At 46.9% G+C, this 23,912-nt stretch overlaps 2 protein-coding genes and 1 long non-coding RNA gene across 5 annotated transcripts in view; 1 reads left to right on the top strand and 2 right to left on the bottom strand.

Annotated features, from left to right (window-relative positions):
- Slc22a3 (solute carrier family 22 member 3) overlaps positions 1-7,180 on the top strand; it is an 87,607-nt gene extending 80,427 nt beyond the window's left edge. For both annotated transcript variants that reach the window (XM_046449417.2, XM_046449416.2), the window contains exons 10-11: positions 2,340-2,439; positions 5,415-7,180. In XM_046449417.2, the coding sequence (XP_046305373.1) occupies positions 2,340-2,439; positions 5,415-5,451 (137 nt within the window). In that variant the 3' untranslated portion in view covers positions 5,452-7,180. The remainder of the gene's footprint in view (positions 1-2,339; positions 2,440-5,414) is intronic.
- Positions 7,181-7,814: 634 nt separating this feature from the next.
- The window catches only part of Plg (plasminogen), a 33,800-nt gene continuing 17,702 nt past the window's right edge, over positions 7,815-23,912 (bottom strand). For both annotated transcript variants that reach the window (XM_046449413.2, XM_046449414.2), the window contains exons 11-19: positions 21,176-21,357; positions 20,589-20,737; positions 19,976-20,069; positions 16,436-16,559; positions 14,918-14,992; positions 14,358-14,498; positions 12,261-12,367; positions 8,788-8,933; positions 7,815-8,209 (exon numbers count right to left, since the gene is read on the bottom strand). In XM_046449413.2, the coding sequence (XP_046305369.1) occupies positions 8,048-8,209; positions 8,788-8,933; positions 12,261-12,367; positions 14,358-14,498; positions 14,918-14,992; positions 16,436-16,559; positions 19,976-20,069; positions 20,589-20,737; positions 21,176-21,357 (1,180 nt within the window). In that variant the 3' untranslated portion in view covers positions 7,815-8,047. The remainder of the gene's footprint in view (positions 8,210-8,787; positions 8,934-12,260; positions 12,368-14,357; positions 14,499-14,917; positions 14,993-16,435; positions 16,560-19,975; positions 20,070-20,588; positions 20,738-21,175; positions 21,358-23,912) is intronic.
- On the bottom strand, positions 10,464-12,254 carry LOC124095958 (uncharacterized). The gene is made up of 2 exons (XR_006852723.1): positions 12,018-12,254; positions 10,464-10,642 (listed from the first exon to the last, which is right to left on the bottom strand). It is a non-coding gene; the product is annotated as an uncharacterized LOC124095958 (long non-coding RNA).

Here is a 23,912-nt window from a genome sequence, read left to right as displayed (position 1 = left end):
GCACCATTGTCCCACAAGGACAGAGTGGTCTGGGAGATGTCTCAGCCCAGTCTTCTGAGACTACAGCCCAGCCTGCAGACCAGAGCTGCCCCAGCTGGCACCGGGGCTGGGGGTAGGCCCTTCCCCCCAGAGCTGGCTAGGGAGAAGCCAAGTTTCTAAAAATCCGAACAGTCGAGCCTGATAAATGTTGAAATCCCCGGAGGAGCACACCACAGGGATGCTGGCCCTGTGGAGTTGACCACAGAAAGCTGGGAGGACGGAAGTAATGTCCAGGCTTGGTCTGGAGATGAGAAGAAATGACACATGTGGGCTGTGCTCCAGGCCATGGGAAGGCCCAGGGCAAGAGGAAGACGGTGTCCTCGAGCCCCAGCAGGTTAAAGGATAGAGTCCAGAGTGTGCCTTGGGGCCTGAAGGGAATTGTCACCAGGGGAAGACAGGTCACAGAAGGTCTCCTCAGACGTGTGGAGGCTTTGTTCTTTATCCAAACAGCAGTGAGAAGCTACCACAAAGCTTTACATGGGGTGACACAGCTAGATTTGCATTTTAGAGATGGGACTCTGATGGCAATTGTTAAATGAATTGGAAGGAAACGGTGCTAGTGGAGAGATGATGGAAAGAATGTCGTGGTTTAGGAAGAGAACTTTGTGACCTGGTCTAAGCAGAAGCTGGCAGAGGGAGGGAGAGGAGCAGACGGACACAGGAAGCACTGGGAGCCAGACTGGCAGGCAGGACAGTGGACAGGGTCAGCAGAGCAGTGGTATGGCAGCCCACACCCCCAGGGGAAACCACAGACCAGAAAGGCACAGAGTCAGTCTGCAGGAGGCGGTGTGACAAGGGGATCCTGAAAGTATCCAAGTCAAAATGTTGAGAACCCAGGACACCTGGTGTCAACAAGCCCAGAAGAGACGTGTGGACTGGGGATGGGGATTTGGGAGCATCTGAGCACAGATTACCAGTGAGGCTGGGGGAGTGACTGGGAATTAGGACACCGGAGATGGGGAGGGGTGTGAGAGGAGAGGAGGAGAAACAGGCAAGCCGGGAAGGTGGGAATCTCGCAGGGTGGGTACGAGAAGGATCCACCAATAAGGCCCAGAAGCAGCCCCACTGGATCTGGGGAAAGGGGGCAATTGGGGACCTGGCTGGAGCAGGGCCAGGAAGGGCCCAGGGCAGAACCCAGATTGGAACAGCATGAGCTGCAGTCTGAGAAGCGTGGTATGTTGGAACTGGCTCCTGATGGCTCAGCAGGGCCATACGTGATGTCTTCAAGAATTACGCGAGCCAATCGTTAAATACAGCCGTCATTTAAAAACACAGTAGTAAAATACATTAAACACAGGGATAATAAATACGCAACAGCTCCTGACTCATTTTCCTGTGTGTGTTCTGAGGGTCACTTACAAGGACCATTTCTTTGCGCTGGAAATACCACAGAACTGAAGGTGACTGTCCAGTGCCTCCCAACGCTGCGTTCAGGGAGGTCATGCTGGCAGCTGGAAATAGCCGCCACGGTGAGGGCATTCACACCATGGAAATGGGCAAAGCTATGAGCCAGGGCTCTATTTTCCAGAGCTGGTTGTTAAACGTTTGCCAGCACACCACTGGGACACGAGGAAGTGGAGGAAATAGGAGAAGGGCTCCAAAGGGCAGAGAAGGGAGGATGGCCACGGTGAAGATGAGTCAGCTCTTGGAAGGTGAGGGTTCCAGTGCGTTCCAGTGCTCCCACCAATAGGTCGAAGGTGCTGGAGTGAGTACCCTGGTTAGTCAGCAAGAAGTCAAAACAACAGACACGGGGGCCTTGCCATCGGGCAGAGGCAGGGCCGAGTCTTAGAGTGTAACGCGATGGAGGACGGAGAGGATGCTTTTAAGCTGTGGCCTCAGGAGCGGGTGGAGGCATCCCTGTCTGGTGGCTGTTTCCTGTGGAGCAGTGAGAGTCAGTGCCCCATACTTGGGCACCACACCAGGACGTCCGGTCAGCCACCCACAGCGCGTAGGAAGGAAGTCCCGTAGGATTGTATCTCCTGGTGACAGCGCCATCTTAGTTGACCCAAGTACATGCCATGACACTGGCACAGCAGTGAGGTCACCTAAAGACACTCCCCAGGACCCGGCCCTGTTGTTAAATGACACGTAACTGTAGTTAGCTAAGTGGATGGACAGGTGCCTTCTGGGGGTGCAGGGAGCCAGGTGCCCCCAGGGCCGAGGAAGGTGGAGAGCCGCTGAAGCCCGGGGAGCTGCTGGGGCAGCAGAGTGCTGCTGTTGTCAGGTGCCACTGAAGATCAGTGAGTGTGGCAGGCGCATCTCCTGTGTCCCCAGCGGTAACGCCTCTCTCTCTTCCACAGGTGTCCTGGCGTCGGTCTGTGGTGGCCTCGTGATGCTTTTGCCTGAAACCAAGGGCATTGCCTTGCCAGAGACAGTGGACGATGTGGAGAGACTTGGCAGGTATGGTTCAGAATTCAAAACCTCTCAAACAAAAACAGCATGTTATTTTTTATGTTTATTTAAATTTTTGGTAGTGTGGATTGAACCCAGGGGTGCTTTACTACTGAGCCACACCCCCAACACTTTTTATTTTCTATTTTGCGACGGGGTCACAATGAGTTGCTTAGGACCTCACTAAATTGTGGAGTCTGGCCTTAAATTTACAATCCTCCTGCCTCAGCCTCCTGAGTTGCTAGGATTATAGGCATGTACCACCATGTCCTGTTTAAAAACAGAATTTGAAACCATGGGGGAAAAGAAGTGAGGTCTGTCTGTATGGAGTGACATAGGAAGCTTCTCAGGGTTCACCACAAAGTGAAGCATGCACAATGTTACAATTTTGATTAAAAACTAAACCTATATAGCAATCCCTCCCTATAGCTATATGGAAAGAAAGATGACAGACAAAAACAGATTGATAAGTAAATGATAGGCAAATAGAAATAGATAGACAATATAGATGATAGATACACAAGCAAATGGATAGGTGGGTAAAAATAGACACATAGGTGATTGACAAATTATTGATAGATAACACGGATAATAAAGACACATAGATGATAGATACATAAATAGATACATGGATGGATGGATAGACATAGAGAGGAGTGAGAAAGAGAGAGAGACTGAGTTTTGGAGTGGGTTATTTAAATAGTATTCAGGTTATACATTGATTAATATCCAACCAATATATAAATTTGAGGAGTAATATAAAAAATTCACATTGTACAAATTGTCATTTTCTCTCTTAAATTTTTCATCATAAAAAGGTAGAAAATGTGGATATAATGATGTGTAGTGAAAATGTAAAACAATAATTTATACCCTCAAGGATGGAAGTGGGCTGGGAAGACATGTGGGACAGAGGACAGTCTTTTATCACATCTGTAGTGTTAGGTTGTGTTTTGTTTTTTTCCCCCTTTAGAACATATGGTCTGGTATTATATGTGTAATTTTAAAAAAATGATTAACAACTAACTTAAAAATTAAAAATCAATCTTAATGACCCAGAAATTAAGTATATAGACCTTTAAATCTTTAAGAAATGTATGAACAATATTTATTTAAAAGACTGAGTTTTAGGGCTGGGGATGTAGCTCAGTTGGTAGAGTGCTTGCCTGGCCTGCACAAGGCTCTGGGTTCTAGCCCCAGCACCGCACGCGTGCACACACACACACACACACACACACACAGAGAGAGACCGAATTTTACTAAACTCTCCTTTGCTTGTTGAGGAGAGAGTAGAAGCTGATGCGGGTCGCAGCACCTGTGTGATCAGTGGTTTCACACATGCTGTTCCATTTTGGCTGGGAAGTCAGCAGCTTTCCCACCGTTTAGGCACCAGGACCGGCCGTGCTCTCTGGATACACCCGGGGCTCCCCCCGGGCTAGATTCACTTCAGCTGCGACTTATTTGTGGCTTGTTTTAAGTCGTGAGATCGCTCCAGAGGCCTGGACAGTCCGCTCTTCAGAGCCTCCTTTTAATGGGGCGCAGCTGCCCTCCCCCGAACTTGGTGTGGTGGAGACCAAATCGTAGCCATATTCCATTGGCTGCCTACTGACAGGGCAGGCCAATCAGAAGGAAGGGGCGTTCCCTCCAAGGACCCGGGCGGTGCCTGCGCTGCCCCGGGAGGCAGTTGTGCCTCTCCTTCCCCGGGACAGTCCTGCCTGAAGTTAGGGGTGGGTGGAAGTTGGTCCTTGTGACACCACCATTTTGTAAAACAAAATTAAGTAAACGAGAGAAATGGGTTTAAAGTATTAAAACCCCAGAAGTCCTCCGGAGCCTTCTAAGACCCCTAGGTTTGGATCAGGGCATGGGGACTGGGTCAGGAGCCAGGCGTCCCATCCTGTCACCCCAGTCACAACCATGCTAGAAGACCAGGAAAAAAAGAGAATGTCCAAGGAGGTCAAAATGAAGAAGGGGAAAGTAGTGAGGAAGGAAATGGACTTCCCTTAAAATAAGTGTTCACAGTGGAAGAGGAAATTCTCGTGGTCCATGTGCTCCTCACTCCCACCGGGATTATGGGTCAAAGGTGAGGCTGTTGGTGGCCTGTGTGTAGGTCCTTGAGGTCTCCCGGTCTCCGGCACTCAGTGGGTGGATGCCTTCTTCATCAGATTCACTGCCTCACTAGTGACCCTCCATGCCAGTATTCCAACAAGGGGACCGGCATTCTCCTTGTGGTCCTGCCGCACTGGCTGGACCTGTTTAAATCGAGCAATGTGCTCTGCTTAATTCAGGGGTTTCCTAACTCACCAGGAAAGAATACAGGAAGAGGGAGTCATCTGAGATCAGGATGCTTCAGTGACAGCAGTCATATTGAAATTAGATTACTGGGAGAGATGGGAAAACTACTGTCCAATATTTTTGTTTGATAACTGATATATAAACATGAAGAATTATACCAACAAAAAATTTTTAGTTACACAGATTCTTTTTAATTTTTTATGTTTGTGATTTTTCATAAGAAGCTAGGTGAATGAATTATATCTAGTCCCTACCCTTGAAAAGCAATCTATTGGAAGTATGATTTACAGTCCTATAAATTAAGCACATTGATTATGGCCCGTGATTATTTACTCTGGAACAAGACCACTTAGTACCAAGGGAAACCTGTTAGCATGCTCCCTTCTAAAGGCGCAGCGAATTATTCTACCATTTCTGCTGCTTTTGTTTACGTCAACAGCTCACTGCCAAGCCCTGCTGTGTAGTAGAAATTCACAAGGAAGCTGCAGGCCATAATGCTAAAGAACCACTCTGTAGGGTCCAAAAGCAGACCAAAAATCTCTTTTGTAACCTCTGAGTCAAGTTGTTAGGAGGTTTGCCTCATGAGTGGCTTTAGTGAAAGCAGTGCTCGTGAGCGCTAGTTGTGCAGTCTTTCAGGAGGACTCTGTCTTTCCTCCGTTGTTTCATAAGTTCGTATTCTATCAATATCACAGGAAAAAGGAAACCCAGGTTTCCAGCGCTCACCTTTGAGGGCCCTGCCAAGCCCGCGGGAAGGAGCTGTCAGAAGACCACCCTCCTGGAGATGCCTCTAGAGATGCACCTGCGTGTTCAGCTCCTTGGTGTGGCACGATCCAGTGTGTTGAGTGCCATATGAATACGTTCAAACTATCCGAAGTCTTTTTATATGATGTTGGATGAGTTGGGGTTTATCATGCTTTCAAAGTTTCTGGAAACATGTAATATGTGGCCCATTTAGCCAAGAGCTGCTAGGTACGCAGTATTTTGTTTTTTATTTTTTCCTGATGTTGGAGCAGCGGTCCCTGACTCTTACTATTGAAGAGAAACAAGAGAAGCCTCCACCGTGGATTCTTATAATAGCTCCATCAAAAATTCAGAATGAGCTGGACTGCCATCCCAACAACTTGGGAGGCTGAGGCAGGAGGATCACACGTTCAAGGCCAGCCTCAGCAACTTAGTGAGATTCTGTCTCCAAATAAAATTGGAAAACAGGGCTGGGGACATAGCTCAGAGGTAAAGCACCCTGGGTTAAATCCCTAGTACCACACACACCAAATGCAGTCTGTGCAAACCAAGGATCTAGGAAAGTTGTACAGAAATGTGTTCATGAAATCCCACGAAGGGATGTAGCACCAAACTGAGTGTTCTGAGAGCAGGGAGGAGGAGGATGTGGGAATCCTCTCAACGAAGAGACTAGACTGAGGACTCGGGCCACACGGGGCCCAGCCTGCACCGTCTCTGTTCACTTACGTTCCGGAAGCCATCCCAGCATGGACAAGTCAGCCGTCCCTCCTGTCCACCTCCTCTGCAGCATCTAAGGTTCCAGGCACAGTTAGGTCTCATTCCATAATAAGAACAGATCCACTGGACAATTTGGGGTTTGGCTCTATTATTTATAAAATCAGATTTGGGTCCTGAGATTATTCAGGATATTTTTGGTCCTCCTTTAGTGGAACCTGGAGCCACAGATTTGATCTTTATTCAACAAAACCCGTGGATTATGAGTCCCTGGGTCTTAGGGTTCTAAAAGTGAGGAGATATTTATGTTGCACCTGTGGGTTCAGTTGTGATGGTGCCTGTGGTAGAGAGTGGAACCCACAGACAGTTCTCCTTTCACCTTGGCACTCTGGGCTTGTCCTGGGGAAAGCTTACATTTTCATTAAAGGAAAGGTCATGCTAAAAAGAATTAGCAGCAGCTTTTTATAAATGACTTTATACTTATTAATTAGGGATTTGAACTTTCCTTTCTGTTATCAAGACTTTCGAAACCAGGAACTTAAAAAAGAAACATAGTGTTCTGCTTTGTGTGCTACATCTGTTATACTTTCAGAGTCAGTATATATCATATGCCAAATTTCTTTAAGGAGAAACTTTGTGCGCATGGGTAAAATGGGTACCAAAGGGAAACCTTGCCAATGAAGAAGAACATTTCACTGTGTGGACATACACACATGTGATAGCACGTAAGACATGTGTGCTGATTCCAGAATAAACTCCTTAATCCTTAAAGCACAATCAGAATTGAATACGAACGCTCACACTCAACCATGATGTCAGCACAGCCTTATGAGAACGTGATAATACATTCACCCTGCGCTCATGGACATTTGTGCTTTTAATTTTTTTTGGCACCTCTTTGCTGTAAGATGGCTGTTGCTTTTTGATACCATCACCACCTAGTTGTATCTGGAGGTGATATTTTTGTTTGGCAACAATAAAAAATTTTAAATTGTTTCAAGAATCCATCCTTTCTCTTCCTTTGGAACACGTGTCGCTGTAAAACACTGAAAGCATAAAAAGCACATGCCAAACCGTGCTAACCAGTGATGGAAAACAAGCAGCCCACCTTCAACACGGGTTTCTTGTTCCTTTATAAGATCTTGACACCATCCCTACAATTAGATGTGACCCAGAGTAACATGCAGACTCTTGGCTGGTCTTGTATTACTCTTCCATTGCCCGATCACACCACGATACACAGCTCTCTGCGTCCCCTGGGCTGGGCCAGAGTCGAGTCATCAATAACAGATTTCATTGCTGGGAATAGAACCTGTTCTCCTGATTCCCCATACAGGGGGCAGCTGTGAGAACATTCAGCCCAATGCCAAAGGACAGACTTTAAAGATAGCGTCAGACCAGTGTTAGTGGATGGGGTCAGTGTATGAGGGACTTCCTCAGACTTCTTGGCTCCCTTCTCTGCGATCCTACAGGCCTCTTACTCCTGTAAGCAATGGTTCCTTATGAAAACAAGCTAACTCACTGTAGTTTGTTCATTTGAAATTGGTAAGAAGAATGTAGAACATGAAAATATCGAAACTCAAAAAAAGAAAATATCGAAAATCTCCACCCCACCCACCAAAAAAAAAAACTCAAAACAAAGTAAGTACAGAGTTTATTTTCAACAAATGGCATAGCTGTGTTGCCTTATTATTAAAGAATCCAGTAGGTCCATGAAAAATTTATCCACGATAGTACAAAACGGGCTGAGGGTCGGCAGCAGCTGTGTACAGTGTCTCGGTTTGATTACTGTCGATTATTTCTGAGCACTCTGAATTCCTTACCCACGTTCCAGCTTCTAGGTAAGTGGATGCTTCGCTCTATCTCCCATTCAGTTACTCCTCATTATTCCTTCAATCCAATTCACGAACCTTGAGACGCGGACGTAGACGCCTGGCTTATTGGGACGAGCGCACCCAAGGCCCCAAGAAGTGACTCCTTGCAAAATGTATTTGTCCTTCTCGAAGCAAACCAGAGGCCCTCCACTGTCCCCCTAGATGGAGAGAGGGAAAAATCCATATGAAGATTAAACTTCTTTGATTATAGGATGCCACCTTCTACCATCAGTGTGTAAGTTTCCCCAGGATTTGAAGCCAGGAAGAAACTTATTGACGTATCCTTTGAACCTCCGCAGCATTTAAGTACTTAGAGAATCCTATTCAGCAAAACCACCCTGTTCCATTTTCCCTGGGAAATGATCCCTGTGGATGCTGCTGCCTGGAGACTTCTTTGAGGCCCAGCCAGCCTAAGCACAGTGGTCAAGTGGCACAACTGGTTTCTGGCCACCCTTTCCCTCCCCCAGACCCCGTCCACCAGCACAGCTCAGGGAGGCCTGTGGCCTGTGGCAGCTGCGGTACTGAACACATACCCTGACTGCCCTTCTGGAACTCGAGGCCTGAGAAATTATCCCAGATGTTCTACCTACATCCAGGGTCTGAGCAGAGGGTTTCTTGACAACATTGAGACTGGCACTTGGGTTGTGATTCCTTCTTAACTTTAAATACTGCAATGTCTAAGGGACTGAGACAGGCCAGCCCAAGACCAGCTTGGGTCTCTATAACCCTTTCTTACCTGGCAGCTGTCAGTGCCACCGTCCAAATGCCCAGCACACAGCTCTGTTGGTTTGACTCTGCCGTTCAGATACTCATAGCGATTGCACACCTTATTCTCGATCACAGGCAGATGGGCCTCCTTGAGAAAACCAGCACCAGAGGTCCCTGTGTTTAAAGAGTAAAGAAACCATTACTGGACCCAGCACATGCTCAGGAGGAGACTTCAGAACGTCAGAGCAGCCGCAAAGAGTCTCTTGTCTGTGTGGCCGTGTGCTGTGAGTATTCATATTATAATATTATTAAAATATTATAACTTTAAAAAGTGATAGCTAATATAATAGGTGGCAGTTGTCCTGATTCACTTTCTAATCCACATTTCTTGAACAGTTAGGGAGAGGGAACATTCTCCTATACATTTGTTTTACTAGTTGCATTTCTTCTTTTGGTGAAAACTGTTATTTTTTCTTTGCCAAATTGAATAGAGCATTTGCAGAATTGCCAAAGGAAATAAATACTGCTTTCCCAGATGGACCCACCCAGGGACATCTCAGTGTTTTCACAGATGATACAGTTTTCCAATTTTGCAAGCCCAGCTTTCACCGAAGTTTTGCAACATATCTTTGCTTTGCTGGCATGGGACAGCCCAGAAATGACGTACTATCTCTTCCCCAAAGACTGTGACTGAACTTAGATGGTCGATGTGGGTTCAGAAAACTCGCAGTCCGTCTGGAGATCACAGGAGCCCTCAAGAGGCCTGTCCCAGGGTCCGGCTGGCAGAGCTGCCTTGGAGGAGGGGCCTGAGAGGAAGAAAGCTGTGGGCAGGGAGCGCGGCTCGAACTGAGTAGCTCTGGGCAGACCTCCTTCTCAAACGGTTTGGCCAAAGGTTAAGCTATCCAAGGGTCACTGCTGTCATATCTGCTTTCTGAGCACGACAGACGTCCTGAAGCCAGTGAACAATCCTTGGCAGTGTGACGGGAAGTTGATGGGTCTGTGAGGAAGTGCTGCCTTCCTGTGGCCAAATTGGAGAAGGCACTTCTGGGGGCTGGGAAGCTGTGGGTAATGGGGGACAGAAACCCTTGTGGAGCTGTGAGGAGGGGGCAAGAAGGAAAGCCAGACACAGATCCCTGAAGGCACCCCGGATGGCAGGTTGGAGGTTGACCTGGGAGAGCCCCTTGGCCTCAAGGCTTGCTTGGCTTTGATGGTGATGGTGGTGATGATGATGGTGATAATGATGGTGATGGTGATGGTGATGGCGATGGTGATGATGGTGATGATGGTGATAGTAATGATGGTGGTGATGATGATGGTGATAATGATGCTGAATGTGATGGTGATGGTGATGGTGATGATGGTGATGGTGGTGATGATGATGGTGATGGTGATGATGGTGATGGTGGTGATGATGATGGTGATGGTGGTGATGATAATGTGATGGTGATGGTGGTGATGGTTATGATGATGTAATGGTGATGGTGGTGTTGATGATGATGATGGCAGTGATGGTGATAATGATGGTGGTGGTAGTGGTTGCTGAGGTTGATGCTGATGGTGGTGCTAATGGTGATGGTGCATAATTTTAGTACTCAGGATAAACTTACAGGGTAGTACAGATCATGAAACTGAGGCTTAAAGATGTCAAATAACTGCCTGAAGTCACATGGAAGATGGTAGAGCCAGCTCACTCCCAGATCCTCATGAGTTTTAGGTTTGTATTTAATCAGTCAAGATGTTGTAGGGGATATGTGTTGGTTTTCTGGCTTCAGATCAGCTTTGTAGCCTACATTCCATAATGCTGTTGAGGGATCTACCTTTTTCCCCTGCCGGACACAAGTGGGTCCTGCCTTCAGCTCCAGGATGGATAGTCCTGGACAGTCCTGGACAGAAGTGGGCACAGAAATCAAGCCTGAGTTTTCAAAGCTGGGCAGACTGTTGCTTGAGCTGTGGGGAAAGTGGCCTCCCCTCCTCCCTGGCAGAGCCAGAGGCAGCACAGTATCCATAGCACAAGGGAGTCACCTGTGTGCCCAGATGGCACCTGGACCATGGTTGGAAAGGGCCAGAGGCCTGGGATATCACAGGAGCCGCCCTTCTTTAGCTTACTATTAATCCCTGTTTTTATTTTCTTAATACAGTTTGAGCTGGATTTTCTGTCACTTGTAATAAAGAGCCCTGTTGGATACAAACCCCATGTCATTGACAAGAGCCACCCCTCACGCAGGGCTGAGCCTGAACGTGCCCTTTCTCACTGCTTCACCCACTGCAGCCCTGCAGCCGGTTTGTGGCCTAGGACACCATCAAGGAGTGGGCACTTTCTCACCTACAGCTGGTGAGTGGGAGCCAGGGTTCCAGGTCAGGGCTCACCCCAGGGAGCAGGCTCTCTGCTGTGACATCCTGTACCTTCTCTGAGCCTCAGATTCCTTACTTGTAGAACAGGAACAATGGTGTCTAACTCACAGGAGTTTAGAACATGTAACTTTTTTGTTTCAGTGCTGGGACTGCACCCAGGGCCTTGTGCATCCGAAGCGCTCCAGCCCTGCCTTGAAATTTTTTTAATGCAAAACACCTGGGTATACCTGATGCCCCCAAGATGGACACTTCATTTTCCACTTTCGCTTTCCTTGGCCTCAATGCCTCCCACTCAGAAGTGCAGAGGGGGAAATGAGAGGTCAAGGGGATGAGGTTTCAAAAAACAGTAGGAAAGCACAGAAAGGGGGAAACCAAGTTTGAAATGAACTAGACTGGGTGTTTGTTCGTTTGTCTGGTTTTCACCCTCTTCTTTTTGAAATCCACAAAAAATCTTTCTTCAAATTAACTTCTCTCCAGCTCCTGCAAAGCCAGTGCTCACACCAACCCTTCTGAGAAAGTGAGGCAGGGACCCTCAAGCAGTGCTGGTGTTCCCACAGCCAGGGCCCACCCTAATGAACACCTTAATATCGGGGTACTTGTAAAGAGAGGAGGGGGTCCCCAGAGTGAAGTACAGGTGCTGGCTGACACCAGATCCCACAGGAAGGCCCCCTCAGCACATACCTATGCTGACCTGGGCCCCGGGGGCTTTCTCTCCTTCCCATCTGTCAGCCTGCCCCTTCCCCGACAGCCTCCCACCCACATTAGACACATGGATATTTGGGAAGAAGACTAATTCACAACTTTTGTTGTTATTGCTTTACACCAAGTTTTGGAACCCAGTATGGCTAACTTCATATAAAAATGACCTATACCCTGAATTTGTGGGTGGTGTCATCACCTTCTCACCTGGGGAAGCAATGTTCACACTGCAGTCACGGGTTTGGGGACTCCAGGAGACAGTCTCCTTCCTCTTGCCTATGTCCCTTGATAACTGATTAGGGAGGCAGTAAGGTAAGGGTTCAGGCAAAAGTAGGCAGGGGCGGGACCCATTCAGGGGTAGGGACTTGTGCAACTTTCTTCAAATGCTCATTTTGTCATGAAGGCTGTAGGTCAAAGACAATCCGACACCAGACCTGGAATTCGTCTCACCTTGGGTTTCTCCCCAGCCAGTGATGTAGCACTCCGTCCGGTCAGCAACCACATAATTCGGGGATGGCAGGCAGATGGGGATCACTTTGTCAGTGATGGTGGCAGGTCTGTGAAAGAGAAACATCCAAAGGTATGCGTGGTCACCCTGCGGGAGCCCCTGCATTTACCAGCTCATCGCCACCAACGATGCCACCTGCCTGGAAGCCCCAGCGCCCAGAGCTGGTATTTCCTCACTTCACTGACTGCAGCTTCTCGTCCTCACATTGCCTAAAATTTTCTATGAATTCAGCAAATGTCCCATTTCATTTGAATAGCTTCAGTTTTGTTCGAGAACCTGCTGGGGGCCGTGACCTTGGGGAGTAGGGATGACAAGCCTCACTCTGCATGTGTCCTGTGCACAGTTGGAACTTTGCACCAAGTATAATTTCATATTAATTTGGAGGGCGCACCAAGTATAATTTCATATTAATTTGGAGGGCGTCAGTCAGTGGGCGGATCATCTAGATGGAGCAACTCATGAGGCTGCCCCACAGCCAGAGCACGTGTGTCCCCAGCAAGGTGCTCTATTTAGGAGCCTCAGTTTCCTTGACAATAAATGTTCCAACATTGTGGTTATAAGAATATAGTAAAATGCTGGACACTGGTGAAAGAGGATTGGAGTCCTAGGGACATTTAAACATTAGAATTTTGATGTTTAGAGCTGATTCTACTTTAGTAAGTCCAAGAGGGGGAAAGATTGGAAATAGCAGGGCATAGTGGCACACATCTGTCATCCCAGCTACTCAGGAGGCTAAGGCAAGAGGATCACAAGTTTGAGGACAACCTTAGCAACTTAGCAAGACCCTGTCCCAAAATAAAAATAAAAAGGGTCAGGGGGTATATCTCAGTGGCAGAGTGCCCCTGGGTTCAATCCTTAATTAAAAAAAAAAAGTGACATGTCCTTTTCTAAGAACCATCATTCAGTGCTGCCAAACTTCAAATCAGATACACTTTCCTGGAGGCACCAGAATAGAGCAGGCCTCTCACATGGATTTCACTCCATAGGTCTCCTCAGGGCCCAATAAACACCTTAGACCCTGGGGCGTGGAGAATGCAGGGGAGGCACTAAGGCTCAGCCCACAATATCACAGAACACTTCCCGGATCTGAAATTTACCAAATTGTTTGTTCAAGCCATCAGATCACCTTGGGAAGTCTCTGGGGACCTGAGGAGACTTGTATTTGCTAGGGGGTTTGGGGGAAAATGCTGGGGATCAAGAGGGGAGTGAGCTGCATTGTAGGGGGCCGAGGGAGCCCACTTCTTTTCTTTCTAGAGTGTCCAAATACCCCAGTGTTTAGCACAACCTCTCAGTGGATAGACCCAAAAAAGTCTCCTGAGTTTGTGACCAGACCCAGAACAGCAGCACCCAGCTCCTGACCACAGCCTTGTGCCACTGGCCCACCCTTGCCACTGTGTCGTCACCTCGTCCTCTGGAATCCATCAGGCCCAAATGTGCATTTCTCAAACAGCTATCTGCTTGTGAGCTGCCTCCACTGGGACCTATTCCCCAACATTCCTAACTTTGTGACATAAGCAAATTTGTCACTGTCATCTTCTTAGAACACCACCTCAACAGGAGAAATACAACCAGAGATGACAGCAAAGGTATCGTTTGCTTTCATGGAGTTTGGGGCATGGTTTTTGTTGTTGTTTTTCACATTGTGGTTTTTTAAAGTACTTTGAAATATGTAATCTCATTTGTTTCTCTCAAAAGTATGCTGAGAGGGGACTCTCAGCCTGGAGTCATTTAATCACTCTCTGGTGAACAGTGAGAGAATATTAGAGGTCACAGTTCACCTGGCATTTCAATTCACTCTTTTTCTACCTAAGGAAACTGAATCCTGGTTCCTTTTTCAGGATCAAGGCTGGCATGTGGTAGCATTAGGGCTGAGTCCAGATTTTTTGATGAAGTTTGATGCTTTTTCCCAAAATCTTGCCTTCCACCACATAGACAGCACCTCCACATAGACACCCACCCTACAGTGAGGGCTCATAAAACCCAGGCATGAAACAATGTCCTCACTCTGCTCCGGGCAGGAGCCACAGGTGAGCTCGTACCTGCTCAGCTTCAGCAAGGCGATATCTGCTCTTGTGGGCTCCAGGAACAGTTTAGCCACTTCTATTTCCTGAACATGTGGCTCAAGATTCACTTCTTGGTGTGCGCCCAAGATGACCTTGTATGAGGAAGGCCTTGAAGACCTAGAAAAGACAGTGTCATCAGGAGCAAATTACCGTCCAGCCCCTTCACTGGGTCCCTATCTTTGCCATAAATATCACGTTGTCTGCCAAGACCCACAACTACTGGAATTGGTGACTTCTGAGGGATAAGAAATAAAATTCACAATTTTCCTGAACCTGGCAGTTAAGGATTGGGGACCGACGTCTGTCACAGTGAATCCCTCTGCAGTGCTGTCAACCCAGGCCCACAAAGTCACCTGCACTGGGTATTTCTAGAGACACTTCTGAACTGTCACACAATTGCCCTGGCAATTCTGCTGAAGGCTTCTGCATATCCACTCCCGGGCACCGGCATCCCTGCCACAGGCGGGAGGAGGCAGGGGATGGGGAGGAGGGAGGAAGCCTTCAGGATGGGCCCTTACATCAGTTACCCAACGTACTTCTCCAAGCAGTGAGCAGCAGTCAGCACCCACTCTGGGGATATTAAACTACCTCCACAGAAGTGCCTTCCAAATCTAGGAGAAGAAGGGGGGAAAAAAAAGCCAAGATTTTAGTTCAGAGCTGATGGCTTCTCCTGCTTCTTTGCAAACCAGAAAGACACATTCATGCAATTTTGATAATGTTGCTGTTCCCAAAAGGAAAGGCTACCAGTCCAACATCAAGATGGCGGGAGCTTAGAATCACACTTCAGCATGGGACTTTCCAGAAGCTTCCATCTACACCTGGAGGCTCCAGGCACAGCCCGGCCACAGGGAAAAAAACCAGGGGCTCCCACATTAAGTCCTACCCCACAGCTTTGACCTCTTAGCCCTGTGGCTCCAACAGCAGCCACCCTCCAGAGAACTTCCCTGGAGGAAGTTTCTTTTGACAAGACCTATGCCTAATGATGGGTGATGAATCATTCTTCAGGGCCCTGGTGGTCCCGAAGAGCAGTGACCCATGGCAGTCTGCTGATTGCACCTGAGGAACTTGACTTTTTGAAGCTGTCCCCTATATCACTTGCCCCCATGTACTGCTTAGTCACATAATAATGGGGTGAACCACTCTGAGCCAAATCGCAATGAAAAGAACACTAAAGGTAAGTGTCTGTCCACAGGCACGTTAATAAATCGATCAGGAGGTAGGCCACCACAGCATGGAAAGAGCAGATTCACAGTGTGTGGAAGGCCAGGGCTCTTCTAGCAAGGATTCACCGAACACCAGCTCAGGAAAAGCCACCTCCGCAAGAGAGTGCAAGGGAACGTGACTGTGTGTGTGGATGATACTCCCAAGCAGCGGAGGGGAGGCCCTGGGGTCAGCAAAACCGCTGAGCCCGCACGTGTGAAGCAAGCAAGCCAGGAGACAAGGCTGTGTCCCACCTGTGTTTGACAAGATGTGCCAAGAAGACTGACTTACTATCAAAGCACATCAACTGAAAAGAGAGCCCTACATTTTGGTGATTTCAGACTATAATTCAGTCACGTATTTGTGAATGGGCGAGCAGTCCCTGCCTCAAATTCAAGACTTGCAAAAATGTGCAAAAGTATTTTTTTTTAAGTTTGGATGCCTGATAGGTTGTAGATAATTCTGTTTTTGCCCACTGCCAAAGGGTCACATTTCTGAAAAAATTCCCTTCTTTTCATTTTACCATGAGCCGATGGTATCCATACAAACCCATGAGAAGCGTCTTCAATATTTTTCCAGCAATATCAGAGCTTGCTGTAGACAATGGTGTCTACAGACTTTGACGATAACATACCAGAGGGTGTTTATTTTTGTTTTGTTTTGTTTTAATCCAGTTTGAGCCACTTTCAAAGTAGAAAACCCAGAATTTAAAAAAAAAAAAAAGAATTGTGTAGCTTTGTTTTCTCCTTAGAAGAATAGAGGCAGGTGTGGATGTCTCAGTACCACGGGTTTGTCGGGAAGGTTTGAGGGCTCTCAGTGAAGGATGGATAAGCTGTTTTTGAGAATGTCCTTACCTTGTCCTAAGACTGATCTGCCAGGGCCAGGAGTGAGCATTGGCCACACACCCTCCTACCACTCTTCCAGAACACTTCTTGGGCTCCACTTTAGGCTTCCCACAATCAAATGAAGACAAGGACGCTGTGACACAAAGTCAGAATAGTCACGTTTGGGTCAAAGGTGTCAACCGTCACATAGTTTAAGATGAATTCACAGCTGTGGGCCAAGCTCAGAATTCATGGCATAGTAAAGCCCAGGCAGGCGAAGTAGCAGAATCACAGGCAACGTCTGGAACATCTTTTCCAGGTTTCAAAGGAGGCAATAGATAACACAGACCCTCTTCTTTGAAGGAATTACAAGTACTTCTTCATTATGGGGAGTAGGGATAAAATAAACTGGTATAATTCATCATTGGAATGACATCTTTACTGAGAAGACTCAGATTGGTACAAATGGCTATTTGTGTTTGTCCAACTCAAAATTTAGAACACAGTATCATCCCCAACTAAGCCAGGTGAGGTTTCCTGAAGACCACAGCAATCACCTCCACTGGAAGACATAAAGGTGTTTTATTTCATGTGAATTTATGTGTATGCGTGCCCATGCATGTGCACGTGTGTGTGTGTGTGTGTGTGTGTGTGTGACTGTCAGCAGCAAGGCTAACTATCCTAAGTTGAAATTCCGCCTTCTCTCCGCCAGCTTCTGCACATCTCCTCCAGGGAGCCCCCTTCAACTGCTGTGGGGATGACCTCCACATACCTGCCCTGCTTTCCCTCTACTTAGACTAGCCTGCAAGGTTCCTGGAGAGAGGGACTGGTGTCCGTCTTTGGTTCCCCCATTGATGGGTCTGTAAGGTGAAATACTGCCCATCTTAACCAATGAGAAACGCTACTCTCTAGAGAATTTGGAACCTGGGTTTTCCAAAGAACTTTCCAATTGCTGTGGTCTGTTGAGAGTCTACATGCGAAGCCCTTTCCAAATAGAAGCATGTGATGTAAGGCTACCATCCTCCTTAACAATGAGCTTTATTTATGTTAATAGCTTATATGCATAAGCATACTAAAGTAGGTGTATTTTTTACATTTGTATTAAAAATACATGCACGTGCAAAATATAAGTGCTCGAAGAATAACTATGGAGATGATGGTTCCTCGGTCTCACTATTCCAAACAAAACTTAAAGTTTTTATCTATCTTTCCTTATTTGTTGTTGGTATGGAATATGTAGGTAGAAATGAAAGTTATTGAAGTCCTTCAACAAACGTGTAACTTTAAATGAATATAAGTAAACAAAAGGTATTATATTTAAAGTGGTCATTCCTTCACCCAGGCCTTGGTGAACTCAAGGACACTGGGCTGCACAGACCACACTTGGGTTTCCAGAGGCCTTGCTGGGGCTGTGGTTGTGCAGTCTGTGTACTGTTACTTGTTCTAATCACACTTGACGTTTACACAGATCCTTTCAGGAAAGCTGCTTAATGAAGTGCACAAGTTTATCAATGGTATTTTTTCCTTTTAAAGATGTGCTTTTCCTTGTAAATTAAACATAATGTAAAGGTTGGGGGATTTTATGAAAAATGATCATTAGGGAATTTCCCACTTAAATCAACAAAATCTAAAATCTCCCAGGGAAGGAGCAATAAAATATTTTTTAAGAAAAATGATACAAACAGTTGAAATGGAAAAAATCAAGCCATTTCTCAATCTGAAAAATCCAAATGAAACTACCCAAAACCACACGTGTGCACACAAAAAGATGCCATTAATCTGGGACTATCACCCTGTACAACACTGACCTGAAGTCCCGGAAGAACTACAGTGTGTGATTTTATTCACTTACTCATTCATTCAGCAAATATGTGTTCAAATACATAGTACCTGCTACGCACCAGGCCTGTCTCTAGGCCCAGGAGACAGAGGAAATAGGTAAGAGGTCTGCCTTCAACCTTTCCATTCTGGAAGGTCAGGGAGTAAGACGTTGATACACTGGAAGTTTCAATTGAGACCCAAAAGATGCTCAGGGGTGTTGAAAGACAAAGCCCCGTGCACATTTCTAAGGAAATAGCTCTTCAATGATTCTGGCTTCCTCACCATGTGGAGGTATAAAAGAAACAGGTTCTCACAGATTGGAGGAAGCTCAAAGAATGGGAAGAGAATTGCTCCAATGGAATGTGAGGTCCCCCACCTCACCACCACGCAGGGCAGGGCAGGGCAGGGCAGGTCAACCCTGCACTTGGTGAGCAGCGCTCCCATCCCCCCTCGGAGGCCTTCAGGCCTGCTTCCTGCAGAAGGAAGTAGCTGGCAGATTCCCAGGGCTGCACCTGGGAGGTGACTGAGCCTTATCTCAAGGGAATCTGAAGTGCCTGAGTCCCAGGCACACACCATGAGGCCTGAGGCTGGGATGCCAGGCTGGGTTCCACCTAGAGGCAGCCTGTTGGGGATAAGAACGGGGGCAGGGAGAGGCAGTGGGTGGGTCATAGGACAGAGTCAAGGTGGAGAGTGAAAGGGAGGGGCTTTCAGGGAAGAGACCTCTGACAGCTTCTGCAGGACAGACAAAAGCACCAGCTAGAGAAAAGGCAGCCATAAAGCCACCCTAAGCCCCGAGAGTACAATGCCCTCTCATCATGGTGCTGGCCAAGTAGCATCCTTCCGCCGTGCCCATCTCCCTCCCCCCTGATGTCCCTGCAGCCACCCACAAGCAAAGCTAACTGGGCAGGGCGGCTCCCAGACTCCTAACCACTGCCCCCTACTGCCTTGGAACTTTGCAGGCCCAGTTCCTCCCGTCCAGCTCCTGTCCTTCCACGTGGCACACACCATCCACACAGCAAAGGAGTCCAGGGCAATACCTGGGACGAGTGCTCTGTGGTGACTTTGGTTTGTTTTTTTTTTCCCAGAAGTACCCATGGACACGTTATTTCAATCATTTAAGAACTAGGGTCAATCCCCCCCAATCCAAGCCTCTTCCTCCCTCGAGTTTGGAGCCATCAGGAAGGAGCGTCTCTAAGTCAGTGGCCCATGCTTGACTGAGCAATGGGACTCTCAGGAGGGAGCAGTTGGAGCTCACTAAGGAGCGGCGCTGCATTTCAGTGTGTTCTCAGGGAGACAGTTTATGGGTTTCCGTTGACATTTGTTTCCATTCTTATTTTTTGGCCTCTGGAGGAGGTGACTCTGAGCTTCTTCTTCACGATCTCTTGCTAGACATTGGAGAGTGCTGTGGGGCCATTCCAGGGCTGATTATATCACTCCTAAGCTTGCTCTTTTGGAGATTTGGTATCTGCCTTACCTAAGTCATGTGTATATGCACACATGTATGCAGTGTGTGTGTGTGTGTATGTGTGTGTGTGCATTCCACTAGCAAATGAGACCATTGAAAGCACAGGTCCAAGATGCCCACAGCTGTCTCCCCCAGAGAGGCACTCAGCCCAAAGCCATTTTGTGTGTGCATGAGTATGTGAGTGTGCAAGTGTGCAAGTGTGTGTGCACACGGATCCTTATTAAAGAGGTGATCACCGCATTCGTTTGAAAAGTAATTTCCTTAGAAAAGAGAAAGCAACTTACCACACTGAGGGACGTCACAGTAGTCAAAAAGCTTTCTGGGATTTGTGGTGTAGCACCAGGGACCGTTGACATCATTGTCAGGGTTGCGGCAATACTGAAAAAAGGCAGTGTTTGAGAAGCGGCTCCTTTTCCCAGGGCCAAGCAGGGACATCACACTCTGGTCCTTACAGGACGGAAGGAGTGTTCCTTTCCTTTCTTCCTTCCTTCCTTCCCTCCCTCCCTCCCTCCTTCTTTTCTTACCCTCCCTCCCTCCTTTCTTCCTTCCTTCCTTTCTTATTTTTTGGAAAAGGGGTTTGTTCAGATGCCTACAAGCCTCTGAATCACAGAATGCAGTGGTCACATGCCCCGGGGGGCCCAGCTGTGAGGCCTCTCCCCTGATGGATGGGGTAGGCACCTTGGAGGGTCTGAAGGTAAAGGGCATCTACACAGTTGGTCCTTCCTGCAGGTCCCACATGGACACCAGCCTTAGTCCCCTGAAATCTCTCCATTTCCCTCCCTTCCTTTCCCCCAACGTGGAAGATCACTCCAGGTTGATTTTCTAGAACCCAGGACCAATTCTGTCCAAAGATTGGTCAGCCAAAGGCAAAAGAGAAACCTGAATCCAGGTGCTTACGTTTTTTTCCAGACCTGCCCGTGGGTTTGTCTGTGGGGTGAAAATGCTGTGTCTGTGGGGCTCCTGGGCAGCCCACTCCTGGCATGGAGTGCCAGTGACAGTGGTGGCCTTGGTGCCCCGGTAGCTCTTCCCATTCCCAAACATGCAGTCTGTGGGAGAGAAAGCCGTGGTTAGGGCCCTGCGTGGACTCAAGGCCCCAGGGGGGAAATGCAGCAGTGTGGGCTGGCCCCGACGGGTGTCACATCCCTAGGACCCTGGGATGCCGGAGACCTCAGCGAACACTGCCTATTTCAAGACGTTACCAGGAACGCTCATTGACTTGGACATAATCATGAATTTAGCAGGGTGTTCGAGAATTTTGTCAGGACACCAAGATAACCCAGTGAGTAGGGAGTCAGAACACCCTGGGGGATTTGCACCGAATCCAGAGGAAACTGCCCACCCACCTTCAGGCAACAATTCCAGCCCTGACTCCCCCACCCCATGTGTCAGACCCTCGCCAACACTCAGCTTCCTGTGTAGCACGGAAGCATCTGCATTGGTAAGATTTTCCATCTCCTTCACCCCTGCCGGGTCAGGCTGCTCACCTGACTCAGAAGTGGTCTGTACATTGGGAACTTGGACAGCAGTGGCCGACTCCACAGCATCCCCGGGTGTCTCCGAGCACCTCTTCAGGTTGCAGTACTCCCACCTGACACTGGGGTCAGTGGTGTAACACCAGGGGCTCTTATCAGCATCTGGATTCCTGCAGTAGTTCATTGTCAAGCCACTGCAAATCCCAAAACAATGAAGTCACCAGGGTGGGAGAATTCTGCTCCCGGTGAATTTTACTATAACAAAGTGTCAACAAGTGACTTTGAAATATCCCCATTAAAGGTGATCATCATGATAGAGCCACAAACACAAATGGCCCTTTTAACCAAAAGTCATATATGCTCCATGTAAAAGCTGAGATAACACAGAAATACGTACGACAAAATATCATGATATTCTTCTCACACATTCTGCCGAATACACTGCCCAGGGATAGCCGATAGAGATTTTGAAGGATAATTTTAATTTTTTTAAGCATATGCAAATCTTTATCTCCCTCTATAGATGAATTCATAGGAAAATGTAAATTGGAAAGAAAACATATCACCCAAGGAAGCAAGGATCTATATATAATGATAATATTCCCAGGCCAGCTCTCTTAGCTTATTTACTGACAATGTAGTTCAACTGTACTTTTGCCATAAAAGAAAATTGAGGAGATAATGTCACTTTAGGTAGACCAATGGGTCTGGGTTCCAAAGCCTTATGAAAACTGGCCTGGAAAAACAATTCTCAGACCTGAGGTCATTTTTGTAGGATGCCTTCATGACCAGGAATCCTCTCCTGCTCTTGGCCCATCCTCTGCTAGCTGCAGCCACTTGGGGACTGAGGGATGAGATTAATAAGCAGACTAAAGGGTTAAGGGAAGATATCTGGGGAAAACAGGGACCCTGAGGAGTCGTACAGGAGTAGCCATAAAAAAAACTGAATAAGAGACATAGCAGGTGAGGGTCCCAGAGAGCACTGGAGGAGACAGCCCCCTGAGAACATTGCCCCAACCTCCCAGCATCCTCATCCCTGGGGTCCCTTACGATTCAGATGCATGACCTGCAGCAGTGTGAGGAAACTTAGAAAGTGCTACAGGAATCCACCTTTAGGCAAGTGACACGGTCTCCTGCCCAGGCCCCACCGGAGGAAGCCAGTCACTGGGATGTGTCAAGGCAATACAAACAGAGTCCTGCTCTTTCCCTTAGTTGTGGCTTACTTTACATCTAGCGAAAGACAAACGTGCAAAATGGAGTTTGATGAGCTTTGAGAACACAGGTACCTGTGCAACCCACGTTCTACCATGACACAGGACATTTTCTCACCTAGAAGCTCCAGGGGCCACAGCTCAATCTCTGCCACCCTCTTCCAAAGGCAAATGCTATTGGTTTCCTCCCACCATTAAGTTTTGCCTCACATAAATGGACTCCTACAGAATACGTACTTTTGTATTTGGCTTCCCTTAGTATAATATTTTTGAGCTCCATCCATGCTCCTTGAGAGTGCCAGTAGCTGCTGCTTTTTCATTACTGCATAGGGCCCCATTGTTTGAATAAACCACAAATTATTGATTCTGCTTTTTATTGGTGAACATTGCAGTTGCTTACAGTTTGGAGTTATTGTAAATTAAGCTGATACGAATATTCTTGTAGCTCTCTTTGTGGACTTACATTTTCATTTCCCTAGGGTAATATTTAAGAAACAGAATTGCAAGTGTGTGGGTAGGTGCATGTCAATTTAACTTTAGGAGAAGCCATCAGATTGATTTTTCAAAGAGGCCAGTGTATATAACAGCTGTACATTCTTACTCCACACCCTTGACACTCCTCAGCTATTGTCTGGCTTTTCGTTAATTGTCATTTCCATTGGGTGTTTGGTAGTATCTCGTTAAGGTTATAATTCTAATTTATTTGATGGCGTAGATGTTGAATATTCTTTCTCAGGTACTTATTGGTCATTAGCTGGAAGTTTTGGGTAGATGCCCCTAATCATGTTTTTAAAGTTTCTTTCTACTCCTAGTTTGCTGAGACTTTTTGTCCTGGAAGGTGCTGGATTTTGTCAAATTTTCTTTGGCATCTATTGATATAATCACATGATCTGCACTTTTATTCTGTTAACATGTTGGATGATATTGGTGTTTTTAAAAGAGGTTAACCAACTTTGCATTCTTGAAGGGCAGTTTCATTTGTTTATGATGTTTATCATGTTCATGATAAAGATGATTTCTATATATTGCTGGATTCAATTGTTATATTTTTTTTATATTTATGTTCACAATAGATAATTTTTGTATATTTTCTTGCAAAAAAAAAATCCTGGTCTACTTTCTGTATCTGGGTTTTTTCTTTTTCTGGCCTCACAAATTGAGTTGAAAAATATGCCCTCTTTTATTTTTATATGACATAAGTGTGGAGGATCCAATTCAGCTCTCATTGTTTGTGATATATGCTATAAAAATGTACTGCATTGAAACTAAAACTGAGGATTTCTTAAAACAAGAATAGAGAAGCACACCTCCCAATAGCCCTCAAACAGTGTCGCCGCATATTATGCAGCTTCTGTACACACATGAGGAGGGAAAATCAAGCCATCTTTAACACACTGACTGCTTTAACCTCATAGACTCTCTAGAGGGAGCCCTGAAATCCCCAGGGTTTTTCAAACCACACTTGGAGAACTGTTGGCTTCAATCATTGATTTTTAAATGTTTCTATTTTCTAAAAAGAGCATTTAAAATTATAAAAC

This window comes from Marmota monax, unplaced genomic scaffold (assembly GCF_021218885.2).
Source record: "Marmota monax isolate L192 unplaced genomic scaffold, Marmota_monax_Labrador192_F-V1.1 WCK01_AAM20220418_F8-fsc00083, whole genome shotgun sequence".
In the NCBI taxonomy this organism is placed as follows: Eukaryota; Metazoa; Chordata; class Mammalia; order Rodentia; family Sciuridae; genus Marmota; species Marmota monax.
The sequence above is the reverse complement of the archived record's forward strand: the minus strand, read 5'-3'. Positions and strand labels throughout refer to the sequence as shown.